Genomic DNA, 23,964 nt, shown 5'->3' on the forward strand with positions numbered 1-23,964 from the left:
ATGTTGGCCAGGCTGGTCTTGAACTCCTGGCCTCAAGTGATCCACCCGCCTCAGCCTCCCAAAGTGCTGAGATTATAGGCGTGAGACACTGTGCTCAAGATTGGGAACAACAATCTTGTTGTTCATGTCATATGACCTTGTTCATGTGACATTCTTGTTATCAATGTCACAATCTCCTTGTTATCAATGTCAGGACTTTGTCTGGGTCACAGCCTCATTGCCTATGTCATGACCTTGTCTGGGTCGCAATCCTCTTGTTCCTGACATTGGCTGTGTTGACCGTGTCATGACCGTCTTGTATGTCCTAATCGTGTGGTCAGGTCACAGATCATTCTCTCATGATCTCCATGTCCACTTATAGTCATTTTCTGTGCCACCATCCCCTGTGTCTGTGTTGTGACCTTGCCTGTGTCCTGCCTTCATGACAGTGTCATAACTACCTCCAGGATCCACAGCCCCTCATCATCCCCCCATCTCTGTCCTTGCCTCATCTCATCCCCAGGCTGTCTCCCCCGTCCCTTGCGCGAGTTCACTCACCAAGTCTCACCCCCACTTTGCTCTCATGACCTTGCTTGTGTCTTGACCTTGCAGTGTGAGTTGTGATTCATGATGGAGTCACAGCTCCCCACTTTCCATGTCATAAGCCCACTGGCTGGGTGACAACTTGATGCCAAATTGCCTGAGGGTCATGGTATTTTTTACTGTATTTCTACTCATTTTGCTTGTGGGATTCTAACCTTGACATCCACGTCATGACCCCGAGAGTAGGTGTCTGTGCCCACAAGCTGTGCAAGTATATTGCTGTCCCTGTTATGACCCTGAGAGCAGGTGGCTGTGTCTGTATATTGCTGTCCATGTCATGACCCCGAGAGCAGGTGGCTGTGTCTGTATATTGCTGTCCATGTCATGACCCTGAGAGCAGGGCTGTGTCTGTATATTGCTGTCCATGTCATGACCCTGAGAGCAGGTGGCTGTATATTGCTGTCCATGTCATGACCCGGAGAGCAGGTGGCTGTATATTGCTGTCCATGTCATGACCCTGAGAGCAGGTGGCTGTGTCTGTATATTGCTGTCCATGTCATGACCCGGAGAGCAGATGGCTGTGTCCATTGGCTGTGTCCATATATTGTTGTCCCTGTCATGACCCCGGTGGTAGGCATCTGTGACCCACTGTGTGTCCATATATCGTTGTCCCTGTCACGACCCTGTGACTACTGTGACTACATCTGAGTTCTTTTGAGCATTTCACACAGTTTCCATCGAGCTCTATGCCATGACCTCTGTTCCCATGTTTTGATATTGACAACCCACCATGATTTGGTTATCTGAGGACAAGTGCAGTGCCTGTGCCCCTGTTTCTGTGTCAAAACTCTTGTATCCTTACAATGCCACCAGCTGTCTGTGTCACACATCACACAGCCATAGGGTGATACCCCAGTCGGAAAGCCCTCGGGGAACTGCCGGGTCCCTTGGCAGCAGCTCTGGAAGCAGCTGGGGCTGAGTTTTGCCCAGAGGAAGGTCCAGGATCTCATGCACGCCCAAGAGGTACCAGAGCTTTGTCTATAGCTGCACTTGCTTTCTGGCAGGTGAATGACGTGCCATTCCAGAACCTGACACGGGAGGAGGCAGTGCAGTTCCTGCTGGGGCTGCCACCAGGCGAGGAGATGGAGCTGGTGACGCAGCGGAAGCAGGACAGTGAGTGCGCGTGGATGTGGGTGTGCCTGTGTTTTGCGGGGGGAGGACCTGGCTGTGTGGCCTGGTGGTGAGTGCAGGGATGTGGTTGAATCTGCATCTCTGCACCCTCCATCCCTCTCCCTGGCCCCTACAGGGAGAGTGCCCCAAATCTCCAGCCAGGCCCACTCTCGGGTGGGGAGGGCTCAGATCAGGCAGCAGCCCAGGCAGCTCATGTGGCCTCCTGCTCTCCCCAGTTTTCTGGAAAATGGTGCAGTCCCGCGTGGGTGACTCCTTCTACATCCGCACTCACTTTGAGCTGGAGCCCAGTCCGCCGTCTGGCCTGGGCTTCACCCGTGGCGACATCTTCCACGTGCTGGACACGCTGCACCCCGGCCCTGGGCAGAGCCACGCACGAGGAGGCCACTGGCTGGCGGTGCGCATGGGTCGTGACCTGCGGGAGCAAGAGCGGGGCATCATTCCCAACCAGAGCAGGTGGGGACTGTGTGCTCCTGCAGTGGGGCACTTCTGCTTCAGCCTCAGTCTCCCCGTTAGAAATGGGCTCGATTGGGCTGGACGCGGTGGCTCAGGCCTGTAATCCCGGCACTTTGGGAGGCTGAGGTGGGCAGATCATGAGGGCAAGAGATCGAGACCATCCTGGGCAACATGGTGAAACCTCGTCTCTACTAAAAATACAAAAATTAGCTGGGCGTGGTGGCACATGCCTATAATCCCAGCTTCTTGGGAGGCTGAGGCAGGAGAATCGCTTGAACCTGGGAGGCAGAGGTTACAGTGAGCCGAGATCACGCCACTGCACTCCAGCCTGGCAACAGAGTGAGACTCTGTCTCAATAAATAAATAAATAAATAGGCATGATATCACTGCTTAGCAGTGTTGGTGGTTCAATCTGAGGAGGTCCACAAAAGGCTCTGGGCGGGCCCCAGTTGGTGCTGGTATGAGCTTCCTGTTGTTGCTGTCACAGATGCCCAGAAACTTAGTGGCTTTAAGCAACACACACATCCTCTTACAGTTCTGGAGGGCAAAAGTACTAAAGTCAAGGTATGGGCAGGCCTGGGCCCTCCCAGAGGCTCCAGGAGAAAACCAATTTTCCACCTTTCCCAGAGTCTAGAGGGGCCGCATCCCTCAGCTCGGGGCCCCTTCCTCCCCCTTCATAGCCACAGCACAGCCTCTTCTAGTCTCTCTCTGACTCTCACCCTCCCGTCTCTTCTTGTGAGGACCCTGTGAGGACATTGGGTCCCCTGGGTCACCCAGGATCATCATCCACCTCAATAGCATCAGTTTAATCCCATCTGCAGGCCAGGCACGGTGGCTCACGCCTGTAATCCCAGCACTTTGGGAGGCTGAGGCGGGCAGATCACGAGGTCAAGAGATTGAGACTATCCTGGCCAACATGGTGAAACCCCGTCCCTACTAAAAATACAAAAATTAGCTGGGCGTGGTGGTGCACGCCTGTAATCCCAGCTACTTGGGAGGCTGAGGCATGAGAATCGCTTGAACCTGGGAGGCGGAGGTTGCAGTGAGCAGAGATTGCACCGCTGCACTCCAACCTGGCGACGGAGCGAGACTCTATCTCAAAAAAATAAATAAATAATAAAGATTAGCTGGGCGTGGTGGCGGGCACCTGTAATCCCAGCTATTTGGGAAAGTGAGGCAGGAGAATCGCTTGAACCCAGGAGGCAGAGGTTGTAATGAGTCCAGCCTGAGTGACAGAGCAAGACTTTGTCTCAAAAAACCCAAAATAATAATAATAGTAATAATAATCCCATCTGCAGAGTCCCTTTTGCCATACAAAGTGGCCTGTCCACAGGCTCCGAGGGGTAGGACGAGGACGTCTTTGGGGCCACCATGCTGCTGACCCCAGTGCTCAGTACTGTCCCCTCTTCTCCCCAGGGCGGAGCAGCTGGCCAGCCTGGAAGCTGCCCAGAGGGCCGTGGGAGTCGGGCCCGGCTCCTCCGCGGGCTCCAACGCTCGGGCCGAGTTCTGGCGGCTGCGAGGTCTTCGTCGAGGTGCCAAGAAGACCACTCAGCGGAGCCGCGAGGACCTCTCAGCTCTGACCCGACAGGGCCGCTACCCGCCCTATGAACGGGTGGTGTTGCGAGAAGGTGGGGCCCGGAGCTGGAGGGGCCCTGGGGAGGCCTCACACACGGCTCCTGCTGCACCTGTTCACTAACATTCAGCCTCTAGAAGGCACAGTCTTGGCCCGGCGTGGTGGCTCACGCCTATAATCCCAACACTTTGGGAGGCTGAGGTAGGAGGATCACTAAGGCCAGGAGTTCCAGATCAACCTGGGCGGTAAAGCAAGACTACATCTCTACCTCAAATTTATTTATTTATTTATTTTTGTTTTTATTTTTTTTTTTAGACAGAGTCTCGCTCTGTCTTAGGCTGGAGTGCAATAGCGTGATCTGAGCTCACTGCAACCCCTGCCTCCCTGATTCAAGCGATTCTCTTGCCTCAGCCTCCCAAGTAACCGGGATTACAGGCGCCCATCACCCCGCCCCCAGCTAATTTTTGTATTTTTAGTAAAGACGTGGTTTCACCATGTTGGCCAGGCTGGTCTTGAACTCCTGACCTCACGGTCCACCCGCTTCAGCCTCCCAAAATGCTGAGATTACAGGCGTGAGCCACCACGCCCAGCCTCTACATCAAATTTAAAAAGATAGCTGGGCATGGTGGTGCATACCTATAGTCCCAGCTACTTGGGAAGCTGAGGCAGGAAGATCGCTTGAGCTCGGGAGGTCGAGGTTGCAGTGAGCTATGATCGCACCACTGCACTCCAGCCTGGGCCACAGATTGACACTGTCTTCAAAAGAAAAAAAAAAAAGCATGTTTCTAAGCACTCTCCTTCTATCAAAAATACTTTTGGGGCTGGGTGCGGTGGTCACGCCTGTAATCTCAATAGTTTGGGAGGCTGAGGCAGGTGGATCACCTGAGGTCAGGAGCTGGAGACCAGCCTGGCCAACGTGGTGAAACCCCGTCTCTACTGAAAATACAAAAATTAGCTGGGCGTGGCGGTGGGCGCCTGTAATCCCAGCTACTCAGGAGGCTGAGGCAGGAAAATCACTTGGACCTGGAAGGTGGAGGTTGCAGTGAGCCAAGATCAAGCCACTGCACCCCCAGCCTGGGTGACACAGCAAGACTCTGTCTCAAAAAAATAAGTAAATAAGCCAGGTGCGGTGGCTCACGCCTGTAATCCCAGCACTTTGGGAGGCCGAGGCAGGCGGATCACGACGTCAGGAGTTCGAGATCAGCTTGACCAACGTGGTGAAACCCAGTTTCTACTAAAAATACAAAAATTAGCCAGGCATGGTGGTGCCTGCCTGTAATCCCAGCTACTCGGGAGGCTGAGGCAGGAGAATTGCATGAACCTGGAAGGTGAGGGTTGCAGTGAGCCAAGATTGCGCCACTGCACTCCAGCCTGGGCCACAGAGCTAGACTCCATCTCAAAAAAAAAAGTAAATAAAATAAAAGAAAGAAAGGGAGAAAGAGAAGGATTAAGTTGCAAAGACCCTGGGCTACCACTTTTCTCCCCTCAAGACACTTCTGTGACTGTTTCTTCAGTGGTAAAATGGTGTATCTGGTAGGCCAGGTGTCAACATACTTTTCCTGCAAAGGATCACATAGTAACTATTTTAGGCTTTGTGGGCTAGTCTCTGGCAGAACTACTCAGCTCTGCTCAAAGGTAGCCATAGACAGGACATAAAGAAATGGCTGTGACTGTGTTTTGATAAAACTTTATTGATGAACACATGCGGTGGGCCAGATGTGGCCCTCAGGTTGTAGTCTGCTGACCTATGAGTTAGCTAGGTTCAACTGCTAAAAGAGACCCTACAGCCAGGAAGAAAGGGAATGAAGGCAGGAGAGGGGCTTATTCCTGCCCTTGAAGGCAGAACCCAGAAATGTACACATCAATTCTGCTAGTGTTCCATTGGCCATTATTTGGTCATAAGGCTAACCTAGCTGCAAGGGACACTGGGAGATGTAGTATTTGGCTGGGCAGCTATGGTCCTGGTTAAATAGGCTGTTTACTACAAGGAAGTGGAGGGGTTTGTACAACACACTAGCAGTCTTTAATCGCAAATGGGACCCTGATGCTTTCACTGTGTCTCTGCCCCTCAGCCAGTTTCAAGCGCCCGGTAGTGATCCTGGGACCCGTGGCCGACATTGCTATGCAGAAGTTGACTGCTGAGATGCCTGACCAGTTTGAAATCGCAGGTGAGAAGCCAGATCCTCTGGAAACCTCGTTGGTGAAATCGTTTCACAACTGTTTTTTTGTGGGGGGTCGGGGGAGAGTTAGAATAATGATGGCAAACATGAAGCAGATGGGCCACCAGTGCCCCCTCCAATACCCAAGCCAGACATCCTCAATCCATCTTGGCACCGTTTGTCTGGATAGAACTTCCAAATCCTTCTTAACACAGTTCACCAGGTAGCCATTGCCAATTGAGGCAAAGTGCCACCTGTTATTTGTTTAAGAGAAATTTATTGATCTTCTGAGACAGCAGTGAACAGGACAGGCAAGGTCCCTGGAGAAGACTCCAAATTAACAACTGTAGAAACAATGGCCGGGTGCGGTGGCTCACGCCTGTAATCCCAGCACTTTGGGAGTCAGAGGCGGGTGGATCACGAGGTCAAGAGATTGAGACCATCCTGACTAACATGGTGAAACCCCGTCTCTACTAAAAATACAAAAATTAGCTAGGTGTGGTGGCGCGTACCTGTAGTCCCAGCTACTCGGGAGGCTGAGGCAGGAGAATTGCTTGAACCCGTGAGGCAGAGGTTGCAGTGAGCCGAGATCATGCCACTGCACTCCAGCCTGACGACGGAATGAGACTCTGTCAAAACAAACAAAAAAAGAAACAATTAAGATAGACTAGGAGGCCGGGTGCAGTGGTCAGGAGTTCGAGACCAGCCTGGCCAACATGGTGAAACCACATCTCTACTAAAACCACAAAAAATTAGCTGGACATGGTGGCGCATGCCTGTAATCCCAGCTACTCAGGAAGCTGAGGCAGGAGAATTGCTTGATCCCAGGAGGCGGAGGGTGCAGTGAGCAGAGATCACGCCACTGCGCTCCAGCCTGGGTGACAGAGGGAGACCCTGTCTCGAAATAAAAAACAAAAAATAGTTAAGATTGCAAATTTTGGCTGGGTGTGGTGGCTCACATGTAAAATCTCAGCACTTTGGGAGGCCAAGGTGTGAGGATGACTTGAGCCTAGGAGTTTGAGACCAGCCTGGGCAACATAGCAAAATCACGTTTCTATAAAAGAAAAAAGAATTTTTTTTAATTAAAAAAAGATGCAAATTTTACGTCTTTTTTTTGTGTGTCAGAGTCTTGCTCTGTTGCCCAGGCTGGAGTACAGTGGCAGGATCTCGGCTCACTGCAACCTCTGCCTCCTAGGTTCAAGTGATCCTCCTGCCTTAGCCACCCTGGTAGCTGGAATTACAGGCACGTGCCACCATGCCCGGCTAATTTTTGTATTTTTAGTGGTGACAGGTTTCGCCGTTTGGCCAGGCTGGTCTCAAACTTCTGACCTCAGGTGATCCACCTGCCTCAGCCTCCCAAAGTGCTGGGACTACAGGCATGAGCCACTGTGCCCGGCCAATTTTACGTTTTTAACCACAAAAACAAAAAGGGGGGATGAGATCATGTCTCCTCTTTGAACCCCTCCATGCCAGGCTATGTCTCCTTCCTGAAACTTTGCACAATCCAGGAGGGCTTCCTGGAGGAAGCAGTGCTCCTCCCAGGTCCTAGAAGACAGATAGGGGCAAGAGTGGAGTTTCCTGTGGGGTCATAGCCTGAGCAGAGCCCTGGAGTTGGAACTGAGTCTGGGAGAGCCAGGGGCTGCAGCTCAGGCTCAGCATCAGGCCTCTGACCCTGCAACCCTGAGCAAGTGGCCTTTTGTCTCTGAGCCTCAGTTTCCCCACCTGCCACATAGGCCAGTACCAGCCACCCACTCCTCAGGAGGAGGAGGGGGCTGAGGTCAGGAGGGGATGTGAGTGCAGTGCCTGGCACTTGGCCAACAGGAGTTTCTGCTGCTGTTAGGATTTCTCTCCAGGGCAATGGGGAGCCATGGTGGCTTCTTGAGCAGGGGAGGGGCAGGTAGGCATTAATTTGAGGGGACGGGGGCTGCCCTCCTGAAGCTGCTGGTCCTCTCTCCCGTCCACAGAGACTGTGTCCAGGACCGACAGCCCCTCCAAGATCATCAAACTAGACACCGTGCGGGTGATTGCAGAAAAAGTAAGCCGGGTCCTGCTACGGGTCCCATTTCATGGATGGGGGAAACCGAGGCCTGGGCATCCAACTGAATGTCCTGACTGTTCTCAGCCCACACCCCACAAGTGCAGTCTTCCATAGAGCCCCTTTCGGAGGCTTTGTGAGGCAGGAGGCCCGAGACAGACAAGGGCTTCTCGGAGTCAAACAGCAGCCAGCCCTGGGCAAAGGCAGAGAGACTCAAGTTGAGGCTTTGATGCCCAAGATGCTGCGACCTGGGCTGTTACCACCCCCATCCCCAACATGCTAGCCTGTGGATGTGAGAGGCTGGGGTCCACTCTGACCTCAGACTCTTCATCTTTCCATCTTTCTCTGTTTACCCTGCTGCAATCCCCCTCACCCCAACGTCTGCCGGCCTGGCCCAGGACAAGCATGCGCTCCTGGACGTGACCCCCTCCGCCATCGAGCGCCTCAACTATGTGCAGTACTACCCCATCGTGGTCTTCTTCATCCCCGAGAGCCGGCCGGCCCTCAAGGCACTGCGCCAGTGGCTGGCGCCTGCCTCCCGCCGCAGCACCCGTCGCCTCTATGCACAAGCCCAGAAGCTGCGAAAACACAGCAGCCACCTCTTCACAGGTTGGGGGGGTGGGTGTCCCAGGGTAGGCAGGTGGGCCCCGGCCTGAGTCTCCTGCACACACTGATGTCCCCTCCCTGCAGCCACCATCCCTCTGAATGGCACAAGTGACACCTGGTACCAAGAGCTCAAGGCCATCATTCGAGAGCAGCAGACGCGGCCAATCTGGACGGCGGAAGATCAGGTACTGCCGCGGTGTGGGTGGGTCGGGGGCAGGGAGGCCCCACAGACGCTGTGCAGGCCCAGCTGGGGTTTGGGGCCTCTGTCGGGAGTTAGGGCTTGGTCAGGGATCAGGACTGTGGCCAGAGTCAAGATGGGACCTGAGACAAGGGTGTTGGACTGGAACTTGGGTGAGATGAGATTGGAGGAGCTGTTTTTTGTTGTTTGATTTGAGATGGAGTTTCATGTCACCCAGGCTGGAGTACAGTGGTGTGATCTCAGCTTGCTGCAACCTCCGCCTCCGGGGTTCAAGTGATTCTCCTGCCTCAGCCTCCCAAGTAGCTGGGACTACAGGCGAGCGCTACCAGGCCCAGCTAATTTTTGTATTTTTAGCAGAGACGAGGTTTCACCATGTTGGCCAGGCTGGGCTCAAACTCCTGACCTCAGGCGATCCACCTGCCTCAGCTTCCCAAAGTGCTGGGATTACAGGCCTGAGCCACCGTGCCCAGCCTGGAGGAGCTGTTTTGAGAATGGAGTCAGTGGGGCACGGGAGCTCACGCCCATGGTCCCAGCTACTCAGGAGGCTGAGGCAGGAGAATCACTTGAACCCGGGAGGCAGAGGTAGCAGTGAGCAGAGATTGCGCCACTGCACTCCAGCCTGGCAAGAGACTCCTTTTCATAAAAAAGAGAGAGAGAGAGAGAATGGAGTCTTCTCTTGGGGCTGGAGTCAAGGTTTGGGGCTCAGCTTGGATTTGGGGGCTGAGCCTCTCAGGTGAAGGGTCAATGGATACAACCCATCCTGGAGTCAACAGAGAAGCCTCCACTGAGGCTCCAGGCTCCTCGCCTTGATTTGGGACCAGAGTTTGAAGGTGGGGGGATGTCGTGGGTGGCGGCTGGGGTCCTGGCCAGGGCCAGCCGCAGCATCCACACCCACCCCACAGCTGGATGGCTCCTTGGAGGACAACCTAGACCTCCCTCACCGCGGCCTGGCCGACAGCTCTGCTGACCTCAGCTGCGACAGCCGTGTTAACAGCGACTACGAGACGGACGGCGAGGGCGGCGCGTACACGGATGGCGAGGGCTACGCAGACGGCGAGGGGGGGCCCTACACGGATGTGGATGATGAGCCCGTGGCTCCAGCCCTGGCCCGGTCCTCGGAGCCCGTGCAGGCAGATGAGCCCCAGAGCCCGAGGGATCGTGGGAGAATCTTGGCTCATCAGGGGGCCCAGGTGCGTCGGACATGGGGGGCAGGCCTGGGAAGGGTCTCCGGAGGGGATGCCAGCACAGAGCAGACACACACTGGGAGCCTGTTTTCTACCAGGACGTCAACAAACGCGGCTTACCTGGTCAGACTGGTTTCTGGGACTCAGACCTGGGGTAGCTGAGACCCACGTGGCACTGAGCAACTTGCAGCATTTTTTTTTTTTTTTTTTTTTGAGACGCAGTCTCGCTCTGTCGCCTAGGCTGGAGTGCAATGGCGTAATCTTGGCTCACTGCAACCTCCACCTCCCAGGTTCAAGCGATTCTCCTGCCTCAGCCTCCTGAGTAGTTGGGATTACAGGCACCTGCCACCATGCCGGGCTAATTTTTGTATTTTTAGTAGAGACGGGGTTTCACCATTGGTCAGGCTGGTCTTGAACTCCTGACCTTGTAATCCACCCGCCTTGGCCTCCCAAAGTGCTGGGATTACAGGCATGAGCCACTGCACCCAGGCTTTTTTTTTTTTTTGAGATGGAGTTTCGCTTTTGTTGCCCAGGCTGGAGTGCGATGGCGTGATCTCGGCTCACCACAACCTCCGCCTCCCAGGTTCAAGCGATTCTCCTGTCTCAGCCTCCTGAGTAGCTAGGATTACAGGCGTGCACCACCATACCTGGCTGATTTTGTATTTTTAGTACAGACAGGGTTTCTCCATGTTGGTCAGCCTGGTCTGGAACTCCCGCCTCGGCCTCCCAAAGTGCTGGGATTACAGGTGTGAGCCACTGCACCCAGCCTATTTTTTTTTTTTTTTTTTTTGAGTTAGAGTCTCGCTCTGTCACCCAGGCTGGAGTGCGGTGGCACGATCTGGGCTCACTGCAACCTCGGCCTCCTGTGTTCAAGCGTTTCTCCTCCCTCAGACTCCCAGGTAGCTGGGATTACAGGCGAGCACCACCATGCCCAGCTAATTATTATTTTTTTTAAGGTATTCTTAGTAGAGACAGGGTTTCACCACGCTGGCCAGGCTGGTCTCCGATTCCTGACCTCAGGTGATCCACGTCGGCCTCTCAGAGTGTTGGGATTAGAGGCGTGAGCCACCGCACCTGGCCTCCAGCCAACATTTTAACCTCTCTGTGCACCTGTTTCCTCATCTAGGACACAGGGTGGATGGCATCAGACTTGGTGGCACAGGGCGGTGGTGAGCACTCAATGTGCTTAGCCCAAGTTTTGGCACATAGTAGTTGCGTGTCTTTTTGAACTTGACCTATCTAATTTATATATTTTATTTTTTAAATTTTAGAGATAGGGTCTTGCCCTGCTGCCCAGGCTGGAGTGCAGTGGTACAATCATAGTTCATTGCGGCCTCCACCTCCTGAGCTAAAGGGAGCCTCTCATCTCAGCCTCCGGAGTAGCTGGGACCACAGGCGCGCACCACCACCCACACCCAGCTAAATTTTTTTCATTTTTTGCAGAGATGTGGTCTTGCTATGTTGCCCAGGCTGGTCTCTAACTCCTGGGCTCAAGTGATCCTCCTGCCTTGGCATCTCAAAGTGCTGGGAGTACAGGCGTGAACCACGGCGCCCAGCTGTAGTTGGGTGTTTAACAGTAACAAATGTGTATGTAGCTCTTAGTGTATATGTCTCAGCATCTTCCACACCCTCTCTAGGTCAATGTAAAAATCTATGAATCAATGACATCTCTGATTAGAATGATTTTCCTGGGGTTGTGCAGTACCCAACCTGCTCAACTGTCCATGGCAGGCTGCATACGGAGCAGCCACTATACTAAGTCCTTTACGTACATGAACTCATGGCTGTGGCCCTGTGAGGACTTGCACAGATGAGAAACCCGATTCCCCTTTTGCTGACAGGCTAGGAGGTCTCAGCTAAGGCCTTCCCCTATCCTAGCCTCAGTTTTCTCATTTAGATTTGGGGATGACCTGCAGACTTGTCACGGGGTTAGCAAGTGGGCAGCATGGCCCGGGCCAAGGTGGGGGATGGGATGGAGGTGGTTATTGACCTCGACTCACCATGCTCTGGGGGGAGTTTTGAAGCTCCTCTCTCCCTCTCCTCCAAGGTGGACAGCCGCCACCCCCAGGGACAGTGGCGACAGGACAGCATGCGGTAAGAACCCCATATTCCAGATTGGGGGCCCTCAACCCTTCCCTTGGGACTCAGACTCTGCGGTTAACAAAAAGATCTAGATCCAAGCTATGCCTTCATGGTGCCCCTAGCCTAATGGGGAAGACAGAGCCTGCTAGAGCCTCTCTAAGCCCCATATAATCAGGGCCAAGGGAGTAGGAATCCACTTCCTGGGAGGCCTAGGAAGGCTTCTTGAAGGGCAGGATATTGCAGCTGGGGCTTTGAGGGATGCATAGGAGTTTGTTAACAAGGCCCTACCCATGAATGCCCAGATGTGCTTATCTCTGCCCACACCCACTGTGCCTAGCACAGTCAGCCTCAGTTTATGGTGAGAAAGCTCACACCCTCCCCACCCACAGCATCTATTCTATTTCCTGATCCCCAGAACCTATGAACGGGAAGCCCTGAAGAAAAAGTTTACACGAGTCCACGATGCAGAGTCCTCCGATGAAGACGGCTATGACTGGGGTCCGGCCACTGACCTGTGACCTCTCGCAGGCTGCCAGCTGGTCCGTCCTCCTTCTCCCTCGCTGGGGCTGGGACTCAGTTTCCCACACAGAACCCACAACCTTACCTCCCTCCGCCTGGTCTTTAATAAACAGAGTATTTTCACAGCACCGGCTTCTAGTGGCTTCCAGGAAGGACAAGGTCCTCGGTCCTGTAGACCCTGATCCGAGACTTTGCCAACTGCATAAGCTTTTACTGTTTTTATATTAGGAAATCATACAGGACCAAGAACCGCTGGGGTCCTGGCCAGCCAGGGCAGGCCCAGGATGGGGCTCCAGGGCCATGGAGGCGAAGGCACAGTGGCAGGCAAGGGACGAGGTGGTCACAGGTACACGGGCTGCTCCTGGCCTGTAAGGAGGCGGTATGTGGCAGCTGGCATCGTCTTGATATGCACCTGGGGAGCGGAGGTGGAACGGGGCTCAGGGCAGGCCTGGGCTCGTGGGGGACGTGGGGGCGCCCCTGGCCACCACCCATCACCCGCACACCTCGCCATAGGCCTCGGTGAGCAGCTCGATGATGCGGGCGTGTGGCGTGGCCACCACACTCTGCCCATTGATCTCAATGATGCGGTGGCCGACGCGGATGCCCCCACGCTCGGCGATGCCACCACGGAGGAGGCTGCAGATCTGGGGGAGAAAAGAGGGGGACGGGAAAGAGGTGGGGGCTGCTCAGGGGCCGTGCTCAGGGCCGCCCTACCCCCCCACCCCGGGGCCAGGGGCCGGGCCTCACGATGCCGTCCTCCACGCAGAAGCCCAGCTGCTCGCGGGCGTGGGGCCGGTGGATGATGGCGGTGGTGACGGGAGGGCAGTGGACGATGCTGAGTGTCACCGACGTCTGCGACTTCGTCTCCTGTGGGGCGGGGGCCGTTGGCCTCACTCAGCTGCCGGACAGCCTGGCAGGTTCTAGCCCCCTCTGGGCCTCAGTTTACCCTCTCATAAACCAGAGACCTGGAGTCCAGGGGCTCAATTCTGGAAGACCCCCTCAGATGTGATAGAGAACAGACTCGGGCCCGGTGGGCATGGGGTCGAAGCTGTCTGACCCAAGCCATATCGCTTCCTTATGGCCAAAAGCCAAGCCAACAGCCGGGCTCTCCAGGCAGGCTGCAAACATCTGTAAGAGGCTGCACGGACTGTGGCCTCATTCCTCTGACGGGCAGGTCCCTCCCTATCTCTGGGCCTCAGTTTCCCCATCTGAGCAACAAAGGTTGAAACTCAAAAACATGGCCAGGTGCAGTGGCTCACACCTGTAATCCCAGCACTGTGGGAGGCTGAGGCAGGTGGATCACTTGAGGCCAGGAGCTCAAGACCAGCCTGGCCAACATAGTGAGACTCCATCTCTACAAAAAATAAAACAATAAACTGGGCGTGGTGGTGCACACCTGTGGTCCCAGCTACTCGGGAGGCTGAGGAAGGAGATTTGCTTGAGCCCAGAAGGTCAAGGCTGCAATGAGCCAGGTGCATCGCTGCACTCCAGCCTGGGCAAGAGTGAGACCTTGTCTCAAACAAACAACCCCCCCCAGAAATTAGCTGTTTCTTGTTAGAGAGAGAGAGTGGCCCAGCCCTGGAGCTGGGCCACCCGCATTTCCATCCTGGCTCTGGTACTAGGGAGGTGCCCTGGACAAGTGGCCTCCCTTCTCCAGGCCTCAGTTTCCCCAAGGGCACACCAGTGGGCAGGACTTAAAAGTTCGACTTTGTCCCTCCTGGCTGGGCTGGAGAGACCTGGCCAGGGAGGAGACCTCTCTGGGACTCAGCTCCCCTTCCTGGGAGTGTGGGGGCCCTGCCACACCGGGAAACTCACGCGGACAGCGGCCTGGCACGCAGCCAGGGGCAGCCCCACCAGGCTGGTCCCGTTGATGGCGGTCAGGCGGTCCCCGATGCTGAGGGCCCCCGAGCGCTCAGCAGGCCCCCCGTGCAGCAGGTTGGCGATGACGGCTGTGGGCAGCAGGGAGCCCCAGCCCGACTCCACCAGGGCCACGCCCAGGCCCTCCCCTCGCCGCTTCTCGAGGTGCACCTGGGACACACAGGGGGCGTGGAGGCTGCTCGGCAGGGCCCGGTGCAGGTGCACGGGTGTGGGGGGCACCAGGTGGGGGCTGCCCAGCACCTCACTCACCTCCCGGCAGTTGTCACTGTTGGAGAAGTGGTCCAGGTCCCCATTATGGAGGTGGCCGGCGCCTGGGCTCGGGTGTGTGCCCACCTGGCTGGGGTCAATACCACTTTCCCGTAGGAACTGGCTGTAGGCGGCGGCGAAGGCCTGGCCAATGGCCTGGGCGATGAGCTGGGCCTGCGGGGAGGGGCGGCGCGTCCCTGGGGTGTCCCACCCACCTCCTCCAGGTCCCCAAAGTCCCCAGGGTCCTCAGAGCTGAGCCCTCCTGTCCCCACCTGGGGTGAGAGTCCCAGGACACAGCCTTCTGCCCTGGGGCTTTGGGGGAGGTGGAGAGACAGCTGCATCTTGGGGAATCTACGGGGAGAAGGAAGGGGAGGGGCAGCCCTGGGCTGGGGGGACGATGAGGGAGGCAGCTCCCTGCGCATGGGCTGTGGGAAAAGCTATCAGAGACCTAGCCAGGGGGCCTGGGGCCTCATGGGTGGCAGGGACAGCCCAGGAGCGGGCAAGGTTTCGGGGAGTCGGCCGAGAGTCTTGGAGTCTTATAGGAGGCTGGACGCGGTGGCTCACGCCTGTAATTACAGCGCTTTGGGAGGCTGAGGTGGGTGGATCGCTTGAGCCCAGGAGTTTGAGACTGTGTTCACCTGGGCAACAGAGCGAGACCGTGTCTCTATAAAAAATACAAAAATTAGCCAGGCATGGTGGTACCCCCGTGGTCCCAGCTACTAGAGAGGCTGAAGTGGGAGGATCGCTTGAGCCTGGAAGGTTGAGGCTGCAGTGAACTATGATTGTGCCACTGCACTCCAGCCTGGGTGACAGGAGACCTTGTCCCAAAAAAAGAATTAAAAAATAAGCTTATGGGAGGGAGGTTAAATGCACGGCCCACTGAGGGAGGCGACAGTTGCAGTGAGGAGGGCCTCAGGACGGTGGCCCTGCGCCCTGGCTGCTCACGTCCTCCGCGTAGAATACGTGGCAGAGCATCTTGTAGAGGCGGCGGCCGTGGTCCTGGGGTGCCGGCCTCCGTGCCAGCCGCCGCCGCGCCATCAGCACCAGCACGCAGCCGATGTCGGCTGTGTAGGAGATGGTATGCAGGGCGTGGTCCATCATGGCCTCCTGGGGCGGGAGAGGCAGCCTGGGTGGGTTGGGGGGCCGTGCCAGGCTCGATCACCCCACCCGCATCCCTGGGGCAGGTCCCTGCCCCGTACCTGGGAGTCCGCTGTCAAGACCTTGATCCTCTTGGTGGAGACGAACAGGTCCACCTCCGTCATGGGCTGGGTCTCCCCATCGGGGGCCTGTGGGTGGCGGCGTGGGAGGTGGAGGCCCCTACAGACCCAGCCTGCAGCCCACCCGCCTGCCCGCCCGGCCCCGGCCGCCCCCTCACCTTGACGCGGTCCATGGCCTCCCGGGCCTGGGCCATGCGCGTGCTGGTGGGCGGGTTCCGTTCCGACACCAGCTGGGTGGACCCCAGGTACCTGGCCCCAAATATGACACCGTCCAGGAGGTCTTCATGGTCACAGGGACCGGGCACTGAGGGCGACAGCGGAGAGGGTCGGCCCTCAGGGGCCCACTCCCACAGGCTCTGCCCCAGGGCTGCGCTCTCCGAGATGGCCGGGAGACACCGTGTTCTAGCTGGTGGCTTAGCACTCTCCAGCCAGGAAGCACAGCCCACTGTTCTAGAACCATCCAAGCAGCCTGGCCCTCACAGGTCTAGAACCTTCTGTCCATCCCTCAAGGACTCGCAGGTGGGAAACCAGTGAGTCCAGGCCATGGCTGGATTCAAAGCCAGATCTAGCACCCACAGATACCTTCACCCCGTGTCCCCAGAATTCCATGATCGGGCCGGAACCAGACAGTCCCACTCCTGCTTTTTTTTTTTTGAGACACGGTCTCGCTCTGTCACCCATGCTGGAGCTCGGTGGTGTGATCTCAGCTCACTGCAACCTCCGCTTCCTGGGTTCAAACGATTCTCCTGCCTCAGTCTCATGAGTAGCTGGGATTACAGGCGCCCACCACCATGCCTGGCTAGTTTTTGTATTTTTAGTAGAGACGGGGTTTCACCATGTTGGCCAGGCTGGTCTCAAACTCCCGACCTCAAGTGATCCACCCGCCTTGGCCTCCTAAAGTACTGGGATGACAGGCGTGAGCCACAGCGCTCCACCCCCCACTCCAATTTCGAAACCTCCACAACATTCTAGAACCACAGTGGACCCCTGCTTCTTGGTTCTGGAATTCCCTCCATCAATCTAGAACTGGCCAGCTCTGCTCACTGTTCTAGAACCGTCTGCAGTCAGCCCAGGATAGCAGGCAGCTCTGTTCCCGGGTTGTAGAACCACTCAGAATAGAGACAGACCCGGCTGCCTGTCTAAAATTCCCATGATCTCCAGAACCCCAGCTGGTTCTGACCCTTGATTCCAGAACTCTCTGACAGGTCTCATAGCAATTCTGTCAGGAGTTCTAGAAACTTATTATCACTCTAGAATCCGACTTCTCTGCTCCGTGATTCCAGAACATCTTAATCACAATCGCGTCAGGCAGCTCTTCCTGTGGTTCTAGAATCTCCTTCAGTAGTTCACACCTTTGGCTACACTAGGGATTCTAAGAATTACCTGACCAGTCCAGGAACAAACAATTCTGTTCCAGGAGAATTCTAGACAGTTCCAGAATACTCCCAACCCAGCCCAGAACTACACAAAGCTTTACTCCTGGCTGGGTGTGGTGGCTCACATCTGTAACGCCAGCACTTTGGGAGGCCGAGGGGGGGGGGGTGGATCACCTGAGGTCAGGAGTTCGAGACCTGCCTGGCCAACATGGCGAAACCCCGTCTCTACTAAAAATACAAAATTAGCTGGGCGTGGTGGCGCATGCCTGTAATCCCAGCTACTTGAAAGCTGAGGCGGGAGAATCACTTGAACCCAGGAGGTGGAGGTTGCAGTGAGCCGAGAGAGATCGCACCACTGCACACCAGCCTGGGTGACAGAGCAAGATTCCGTCTCCAAAAACAAAAAGGAAAAAAAAAAAAAAAGCTTTACTCCCATGGTTCTAGAATTCCCTGAGCTACCCAGAGCCAGACAGCTCTGCCAGTGGCCCTAGAACATTCTAACCAGTAACTACGGCTCTTTGGTTTAGAACCACGGGTGTAGGGCCCCGTTCTGGACACCCCTAAGTGAAATTCACCCTACACCACAGTCGGTTCTGCCCACTGTCCTTCATGATCTCAGCATTCTGGAACAATAGCTCCACTCTGGGGGTTCTAGAGAGATACGCCATTCACTGTGGTAGCCACCAGGCACATGTATCTATCACAGACTTGAAATGTGGCTCGACTGAATAGAGATGTAAATAGAAAATACACACTAGATATTGAAGATTTAGTATGAAAAAAAGTAATTTAAGGCCAGGCATGGTGGTTCACGCCTGTAATCCCAGCACTTTGGGAGGCAGAGGCGGGCGGAGCACCTGAGGTCAGGAGTTTGAGACCAGCCTGGCCAACATGGTGAAACCCCACCTCTACTGAAAATACCAAAATTAGCTGGGCATGGTGGCAGGCGCCTGTAATCCCAGCCACTCGGGAGGCTAAGGAAGGAGAATCACTTGAACCCAGGAGGCAGAGGTTGCAGTGAGCCAAGATTGCGCCATTGCACTCCAGCCTGGGCAACAAGGTGAGACTGTGTCTCAAAAAAATAAAAAAGTAAATTAAAAATATTGATTGTATGTTGAAATAGTATTTTAAATATGTTAGCTTAATTAAAATGTTATTAAAGTTAATTTCTTAGCCAGGTATGGTGGCGCATGCCTATAGTTCCAGTTACTCAGGAGGCTGAGGCGAGAGAATCGCTTGAAGCTGGGAGGCGGAGGTTGAGGTGAGCTGAGATCGTGCCACTGCACTGCAGCCTGGGCGACAGAGCGAGACTCCGTCTCAGTTTAAAAAAAAAAAGTTATTTCACCTGTTTTTAATTTTTTAATGTGGATAACTACAAAATTTTAAATCACATATGGCTCACGTTGTATTTCTATTGTAGTTCCATCTAGAACTTTCTGATTACACTATAATTGGACAGCTCTGCCCAGGGTTCTAGAACACCAGATAACTATTCCCTCCATGGTTCTAGAATTCTCCAGTCTGAGTAGAACCAGATGCCTCTGTTCACCGATTCTGAGCATTCTCATCAGCCCAGATTCCTTTACCCTAGAAACAGACAAAATGCCAAGCCCTGGAACTCCCTAGGTGTCACAGCTCTGCTCGATTCTAGAACCTTCTTAGAGCTTAGGTTCAAACCAGTTTTTCTCTCTGCAACCACAGAACTGTTTTTTTTTTTTCTTTTTTTTGAGACACGGTCTCACTGTCACCCAGGCTGGAGTGCAGTGGCACAATCTTAGCTCACTGCAGCCTCAAGTGATCCTCCCACCTCAGCCTCCCAGGTAGCTGGGATTACAGACCCATGCCACGTGCCTGGCTAATTTTGGGGGGGGATTTTATTTTTGTGGAGACAGGGTTTTGCTGTGTGGCCCAGGCTGGTCTCGAACTCCTGGGCTCAAGCGATCCTCCCACATCAGCCTCTCAAAATGTTGGGATTACAGATGTGAGCCACCCTTCCCGGCCAGAACTTACTATCTGACCTATATCCTTAGCGAAGTGTAGAACAGAGGCTGGCCGCGGTGGCTCACACCTGTAATCCCAGCATTTTGGGAGGCCAAGGCGGGTGGATCACAAGGTCAGGAGTTTGAGACCAGCCTGACCAAGACGGTGAAACCCCGTCTCTACTAAAAATACAAAAATTAGCTGGGCACGGTGGCGGACGCTTGTAATCTCAGCTACTCAGGAGGCTGAAGCAGGAGAATCACTTGAACCCGGGCGGCAGAGGTTGAAGTGAGCTGAGATTGCACCACTGAAAAAAAAGTCTAGAACATTCCAGAGGGCCAGAAATTGTTCTTCCCATGCTTTTAGGGCAGGGCTTGGCAAACATTTTCTGTAAAGGGCCAAAGAGTAAATATTTTCAGCCTTGTAGGTCACAAGGTCTCTGTTGCAGCTACTCACCTCTGCCATTCTAACAGCAGAGCAGCCATGGACAACACATGAATAACCAGGCATGATGTGTACCAATAAAACTTTATTTATGTACACTGAAATTTGTTTTTTTTTTTTTTAGAGACGGAGTCTCACTCTATTGCCCAGGCTGGAGTGCAATGGCGTGATCTCAGCTCACCGCAACCTCCGCCTCCCGGATTCATGTGATTCTCCTGCGTCAGCCTCCTGAGTAGCTGGGATTACAGGTGTGCACTACCATGCCCGGCTAATTTTTGTATGTTTAGTAGAGACGGGGTTTCACCAATGTTGGCCAGGCTGGTCTCCAACTCCTGACCTTGTGATCTGCCCACCTCGGCCTCCCAAAGTGCTGGGATTATAGGCGTGAGCCACCGCGCCCGGCTTATGCACACTGAAATTTGAATTGCATTTTTTTATTTTTGAGACAGAGTCTCGCTCTGTTGCCTAGGCTGTAGTACAGTGGCGTGGGGTGATCTCAGCTCACCGCAGTCTCGACCTCCTGGGCTCAAGAACTTCTCCCGCCTCAACCTCCTGAGTAGCTGGGACTACAGGCATGCACCGCCACACCTGGCTAACTTTAAACATTTTTTGTAGAGATGGGGTCTTGCTACGTTGCCCAGGCTGGTCTCCAACTCCCAGGCTCAAGCGATCCTCCTGCCTCAGCCTCCCAAAGAGCTGGGATTACAGGTGTGAGCCACCATATCCAGCCTAGCATATCATTTTCACATGTCAAGAAATAGTATTCTTTGGCCAGGCGCGGTGGCTCACGCTTATAATCCCAGCACTTTGGGAGGCCAAGGCGGGCGGATCACAAGGTCAGGAGTTCAAGACCAGCCTGGCCAACACAGTGAAACCCCATCTCTACTAAAAATACAAAAATTAGCTGGACGTGGTGGCGAGCACCTGTAATCCCAGCTACTTGGGAGGCTGAGGCAGGAGAATCACTTGAACCCGGGAGGCGGAAGTTGCAGTGAGCCGGGATCACGCCACTGCACTCCAAGCCTGGGTGACAGACTCCGTCTCAAAAAGAAAGAAAGAAAGAAAGAAAGAAATAGTATTCTTCTTTCAATGAAAAAAAAAGTCAATTAAAAATGCAAAGGACACCCGGGCACGGTGGCTCACGCCTGTAATCTCAGTACTCTGGGAGGCTGAGGCAGGCAGATCGCTTGAGCTCAGGAGTTTGAAACCAGCTTGGGCAACATGGTGAAACCCCATCTCTACCCAAATAAATACTAAATAAAATTAGCTGGGCGTGGTGGCACGCACCTGTAGTCTCAGCTATTTGGGAAACTGAGGTGGGAGGATCGCTTGAACCTGGGAGATGGAGGTTGCAGTGAGCTGAGATCGAGCCACTGCACTCCAGCCTGGATAACAGAAGTCATCAAAAAAAGTAAACAAGCCCCAAAACGCAAAAACCATCTTTAACTCGAGACCTACGTGAGCAGGCAGTGAGTTGGGTCTGGCCCGACGACGATGATTTGCCAAGCCCGGTTCTAGAACCGAGGGCTGTCAATGGCCGGAGCTGCCCCACAGTCCCCTTCTCACTCTACCCCGTTCTCAAGGCTGGCTCTCCTCTCCCTGGCCAGCCGGAATCTGCTCGAAACCACCCTCAGAGGCTCCCGAGAACCTCGTCCTTACTGGCAAGCTGCTGCCAGGCTGGTGAGCCTGATTCTGGCTGTCTAGGGGCCTTCAGTGCCTGAGGCTAGGGTGGGCGGGACACTCACCCTCCTGGGGGGCAGGGTAGGAAGCCAGGGTCTCGGGGCTCTGGAAGAAGATAGAGGAGGGGCAGGACTGAGTCTCCCTGCTTGGTTCCAGGCAGTCCAGGATGCCTGGAGGGCGGGGCGGGCACTACCTGGGCACCAGCGGGTGGCTCTTCAGGTGTGACTAGAGGCACCGTCTCCAGCCAGGATTCCGGGGAACTGCTTGAGCTCCTGCTGCCCTCCTGCTCAGCAGAGGCCCCCTCCGCCCATTCTGGGGAGTCAGAATCCTCATCTGGGTCCTCAGGTGGCTGCAACAGTCGGGGGGCAGGCTCTAGAGGCTCTTCAGGACCAGTCTGGGAAGGCGGGCATTCCTCGCAGTGCAAGAGGCCCAGCAGGTCATCCCGGCCAGCTTCGGCAGACAGGAGCCCGTGGGCATCAGCAATCTCCTGGGAGGCCAGGCCGTGGCCTGTGGCAATGTGTAGGGGACAGGGGGCTCCATCTGGGGATGGGCCCACCAGATCGCCTGGCAGAGCTTCAAACTGCTGCACCAGCTCCTGAATGCTTGACTCATCAAGTTCCATCCGACTGAGGCTGCCGGGGCCTCCTGGCACAGGGTCCCACTGGCTGTCAGGGGTGAGGTCCTCCGAGGGCACAAGAATGTCCCTGGGCCCCTCCAAGTCCATGGCTGGAGGCCCCGAAGGGGATCGGGAAATTGTGGGGAAGTCCATGCCTGGACTCCAGGCTTAGGCCGGCATCTTCAGGCAGCTGAAAGAGAGAGAGTCAGCACTGAGGTTTCGCCCGGGTACAGTGGCTCATGCCTGTAATCCCAGAATTTTGGGAGGCCCAGAAGGGCTGACTGAACCCAGGAGTTCAAGATCAGCCTGGGCAACATAGCAAGACCCTCTCTCTACAAAAAATACAAAAAATTAAGGCCGGGCACAGTGGCTCACGCCTGTAATTCCCAGCACTTTGTGAGGCCGAGGCGGGCAGATCATGGGGTCAGGAGTTTGAGACCAGCCTGACTAACATGGTGGAATTCCGTCTCTACTAAAACAACAAAAAATTAGCCAGGTGTGGTGGCAGGCACCTGTAATCCCAGCTACTCAAGAGGCTGAGGCAGGAGAATCGCCTGAACCCGGGAGGCGGAGGTTGCAGTGAGCTGAGATCGCGCCATTGCACTCCAAGCTGGGCGACAGACGAGACTGTCTCAAAACAAAAAACAAAAAACAAAAAAAAACTAGCTAGGGGTGATGGTGTAGGCTGTAGTCCCAGCTACTTGGGAGGCTGAGGTGGGAGGATCACCTGAGCCAGGGGAGGCAGAGGCTGCAGTGAGCTTGATTGTGCCACTGCACTCCAGCCTGGGTGACAGAGTGAGGCCCTGTCGTAAAAAACAAAAAACAAAAAACAAACAAACCCGAAAAACAAAAAACTTGAGGTTTCCCGGGTGCCTATCCGGTGCTAGGCTCTAGCTGGGTACTGTTCATACAGGGCACATAATTTAATCCCCACTAACCCTTGCAAGGAAGTTAGGATTCCCATTTTACAGATGAAGAAACTGAGGCACAGAATGGGGAGGTGTGAGGCAGTGGCTTCCCGAGCCCCTGTGTCATCCCAGACCTCTCTCAACTAATGGAGTCTGTGCACTCCAGCCCTGGTTCTTCCAGGTCCTCCTCCCTCGAGACGCGGAACCCAGGCTGGAGACCCAGACCTCACACCCTGACTCTACCGACTGGTCAGAGGCAGGTCCCCAAGACCCCAGACCCAAGACCCCAGTCCCATGACCTCAACCCCCAATACCTCCATCCAGAACTTTAGACCCAGGACCCTGGACTTAATACCAGAGACCCAAGACGCCATAAGGCGGACCCCAGTCTCCAAACCTCCAATGCTACCCCAAGATCGACTCCAGACTCAGACCCCGACTTCAGGACCCAGCCCCAAGCCCAGACCCTAGTCCGCCCTCAGACCGAAGACCTCAAGCGCCGATTCAGACCGCGCTCTGCACCTCGAGGACACTCACTTCCCAAATCGAGGCCGCCTCAGCCCCGCGCAGCCTCCAGGACCCCGCTACCCACGGACGGCCCCGACATAGCCCGGGCCGGGCCCCCAGAAGGCGCAGCTCGGGGATTCCCGGTCCCGGCGCCTGCTCCTCTATCCGCGCAGCGCCCTGGCCCACTGACCATGCGCGGCCTCGCGAGGCCTGCTGGGAAATGTAGTTCTCCCACCCAGCCTCGCCACGCGGGGGCGCTGGGACAACTGCAGGTGTTGGAGGGGAGTTCGAATCCCAGACTTCCCGGCCCGCAGACTGCCCCGGCTGGCCCCAGGACCTGTTTGTTCTCCTGCAAAATAGGGTTAATAATCACTGCCTGGCTCTGGGGGCTGTGTTCATTATTCCAAAGGATGGCAGATGGGGAGAAGTGGGGTTGAGAAATATTAAAGAAGTGTGAGAGGTGGTTTCCTTGGGACCTTGAGACACCGGAAGCGTCGTGGAGACCCTGTTAAAGACGGACTTCCGGTTTCGCTCACAGTAGGGAGACACATAGGTGCACCATGGATTTGGGGTCGGCCTGGGAACTTTA

At 55.2% G+C, this 23,964-nt stretch overlaps 2 protein-coding genes across 5 annotated transcripts in view; one reads left to right on the forward strand and one right to left on the reverse strand.

Annotated features, from left to right (window-relative positions):
* Positions 1 to 12,651, forward strand: part of TJP3 (tight junction protein 3) — a 29,595-nt gene extending 16,944 nt beyond the window's left edge. For both annotated transcript variants that reach the window (XM_003819245.4, XM_034946852.3), the window contains 10 exons: positions 1,587 to 1,695; positions 1,929 to 2,166; positions 3,583 to 3,794; positions 5,812 to 5,907; positions 7,863 to 7,933; positions 8,332 to 8,542; positions 8,624 to 8,724; positions 9,641 to 9,928; positions 11,970 to 12,016; positions 12,420 to 12,651. In XM_003819245.4, the coding sequence (XP_003819293.2) occupies positions 1,587 to 1,695; positions 1,929 to 2,166; positions 3,583 to 3,794; positions 5,812 to 5,907; positions 7,863 to 7,933; positions 8,332 to 8,542; positions 8,624 to 8,724; positions 9,641 to 9,928; positions 11,970 to 12,016; positions 12,420 to 12,522 (1,476 nt within the window). In that variant the 3' untranslated portion in view covers positions 12,523 to 12,651. The remainder of the gene's footprint in view (positions 1 to 1,586; positions 1,696 to 1,928; positions 2,167 to 3,582; positions 3,795 to 5,811; positions 5,908 to 7,862; positions 7,934 to 8,331; positions 8,543 to 8,623; positions 8,725 to 9,640; positions 9,929 to 11,969; positions 12,017 to 12,419) is intronic.
* A 62-nt stretch (positions 12,652 to 12,713) lies between these two features.
* Positions 12,714 to 23,719, reverse strand: APBA3 (amyloid beta precursor protein binding family A member 3). 3 transcript variants are annotated; one of them, XM_003819249.6, is made up of 11 exons: positions 23,406 to 23,719; positions 21,538 to 22,150; positions 21,410 to 21,449; positions 16,023 to 16,168; positions 15,847 to 15,933; positions 15,593 to 15,754; positions 14,651 to 14,821; positions 14,339 to 14,551; positions 13,271 to 13,390; positions 13,027 to 13,167; positions 12,714 to 12,935 (listed from the first exon to the last, which is right to left on the reverse strand). In XM_003819249.6, exons 2-11 carry the CDS (start codon positions 22,111 to 22,113, stop codon positions 12,864 to 12,866), a joined length of 1,728 nt encoding a protein of 575 aa, XP_003819297.3. In that variant the 5' UTR covers positions 22,114 to 22,150; positions 23,406 to 23,719; the 3' UTR covers positions 12,714 to 12,863. The 3 variants fall into 3 exon arrangements, with proteins under 3 accessions (XP_003819297.3, XP_008970868.3, XP_034802748.2); XM_008972620.5 differs by lacking the exon at positions 14,339 to 14,551 and having other exon boundaries at positions 23,406 to 23,581; XM_034946857.3 differs by lacking the exons at positions 13,271 to 13,390; positions 14,339 to 14,551 and having other exon boundaries at positions 23,406 to 23,582.
* Positions 23,720 to 23,964: the final 245 nt, after the last annotated feature.

This window comes from Pan paniscus, chromosome 20, assembly GCF_029289425.2.
Source record: "Pan paniscus chromosome 20, NHGRI_mPanPan1-v2.0_pri, whole genome shotgun sequence".
NCBI classification, from domain to species: domain Eukaryota; kingdom Metazoa; phylum Chordata; class Mammalia; order Primates; family Hominidae; genus Pan; species Pan paniscus.

Excerpts from the sequence above, each read along its gene's own strand:
- APBA3 (XM_003819249.6), bottom strand. The coding sequence starts at position 22,113 with ATGGACTTCCCCACAATTTCCCGATCCCCTTCGGGGCCTCCAGCCATG. Across the intron at positions 15,934-16,022 it reads AGGCCATGGACCGCGTCAAG|GCCCCCGATGGGGAGACCCA; the intron begins GTGAGGGGGCGG and ends CGCCACCCACAG. Across the intron at positions 12,936-13,026 it reads TCACCGAGGCCTATGGCGAG|GTGCATATCAAGACGATGCC; the intron begins GTGTGCGGGTGA and ends TCCGCTCCCCAG.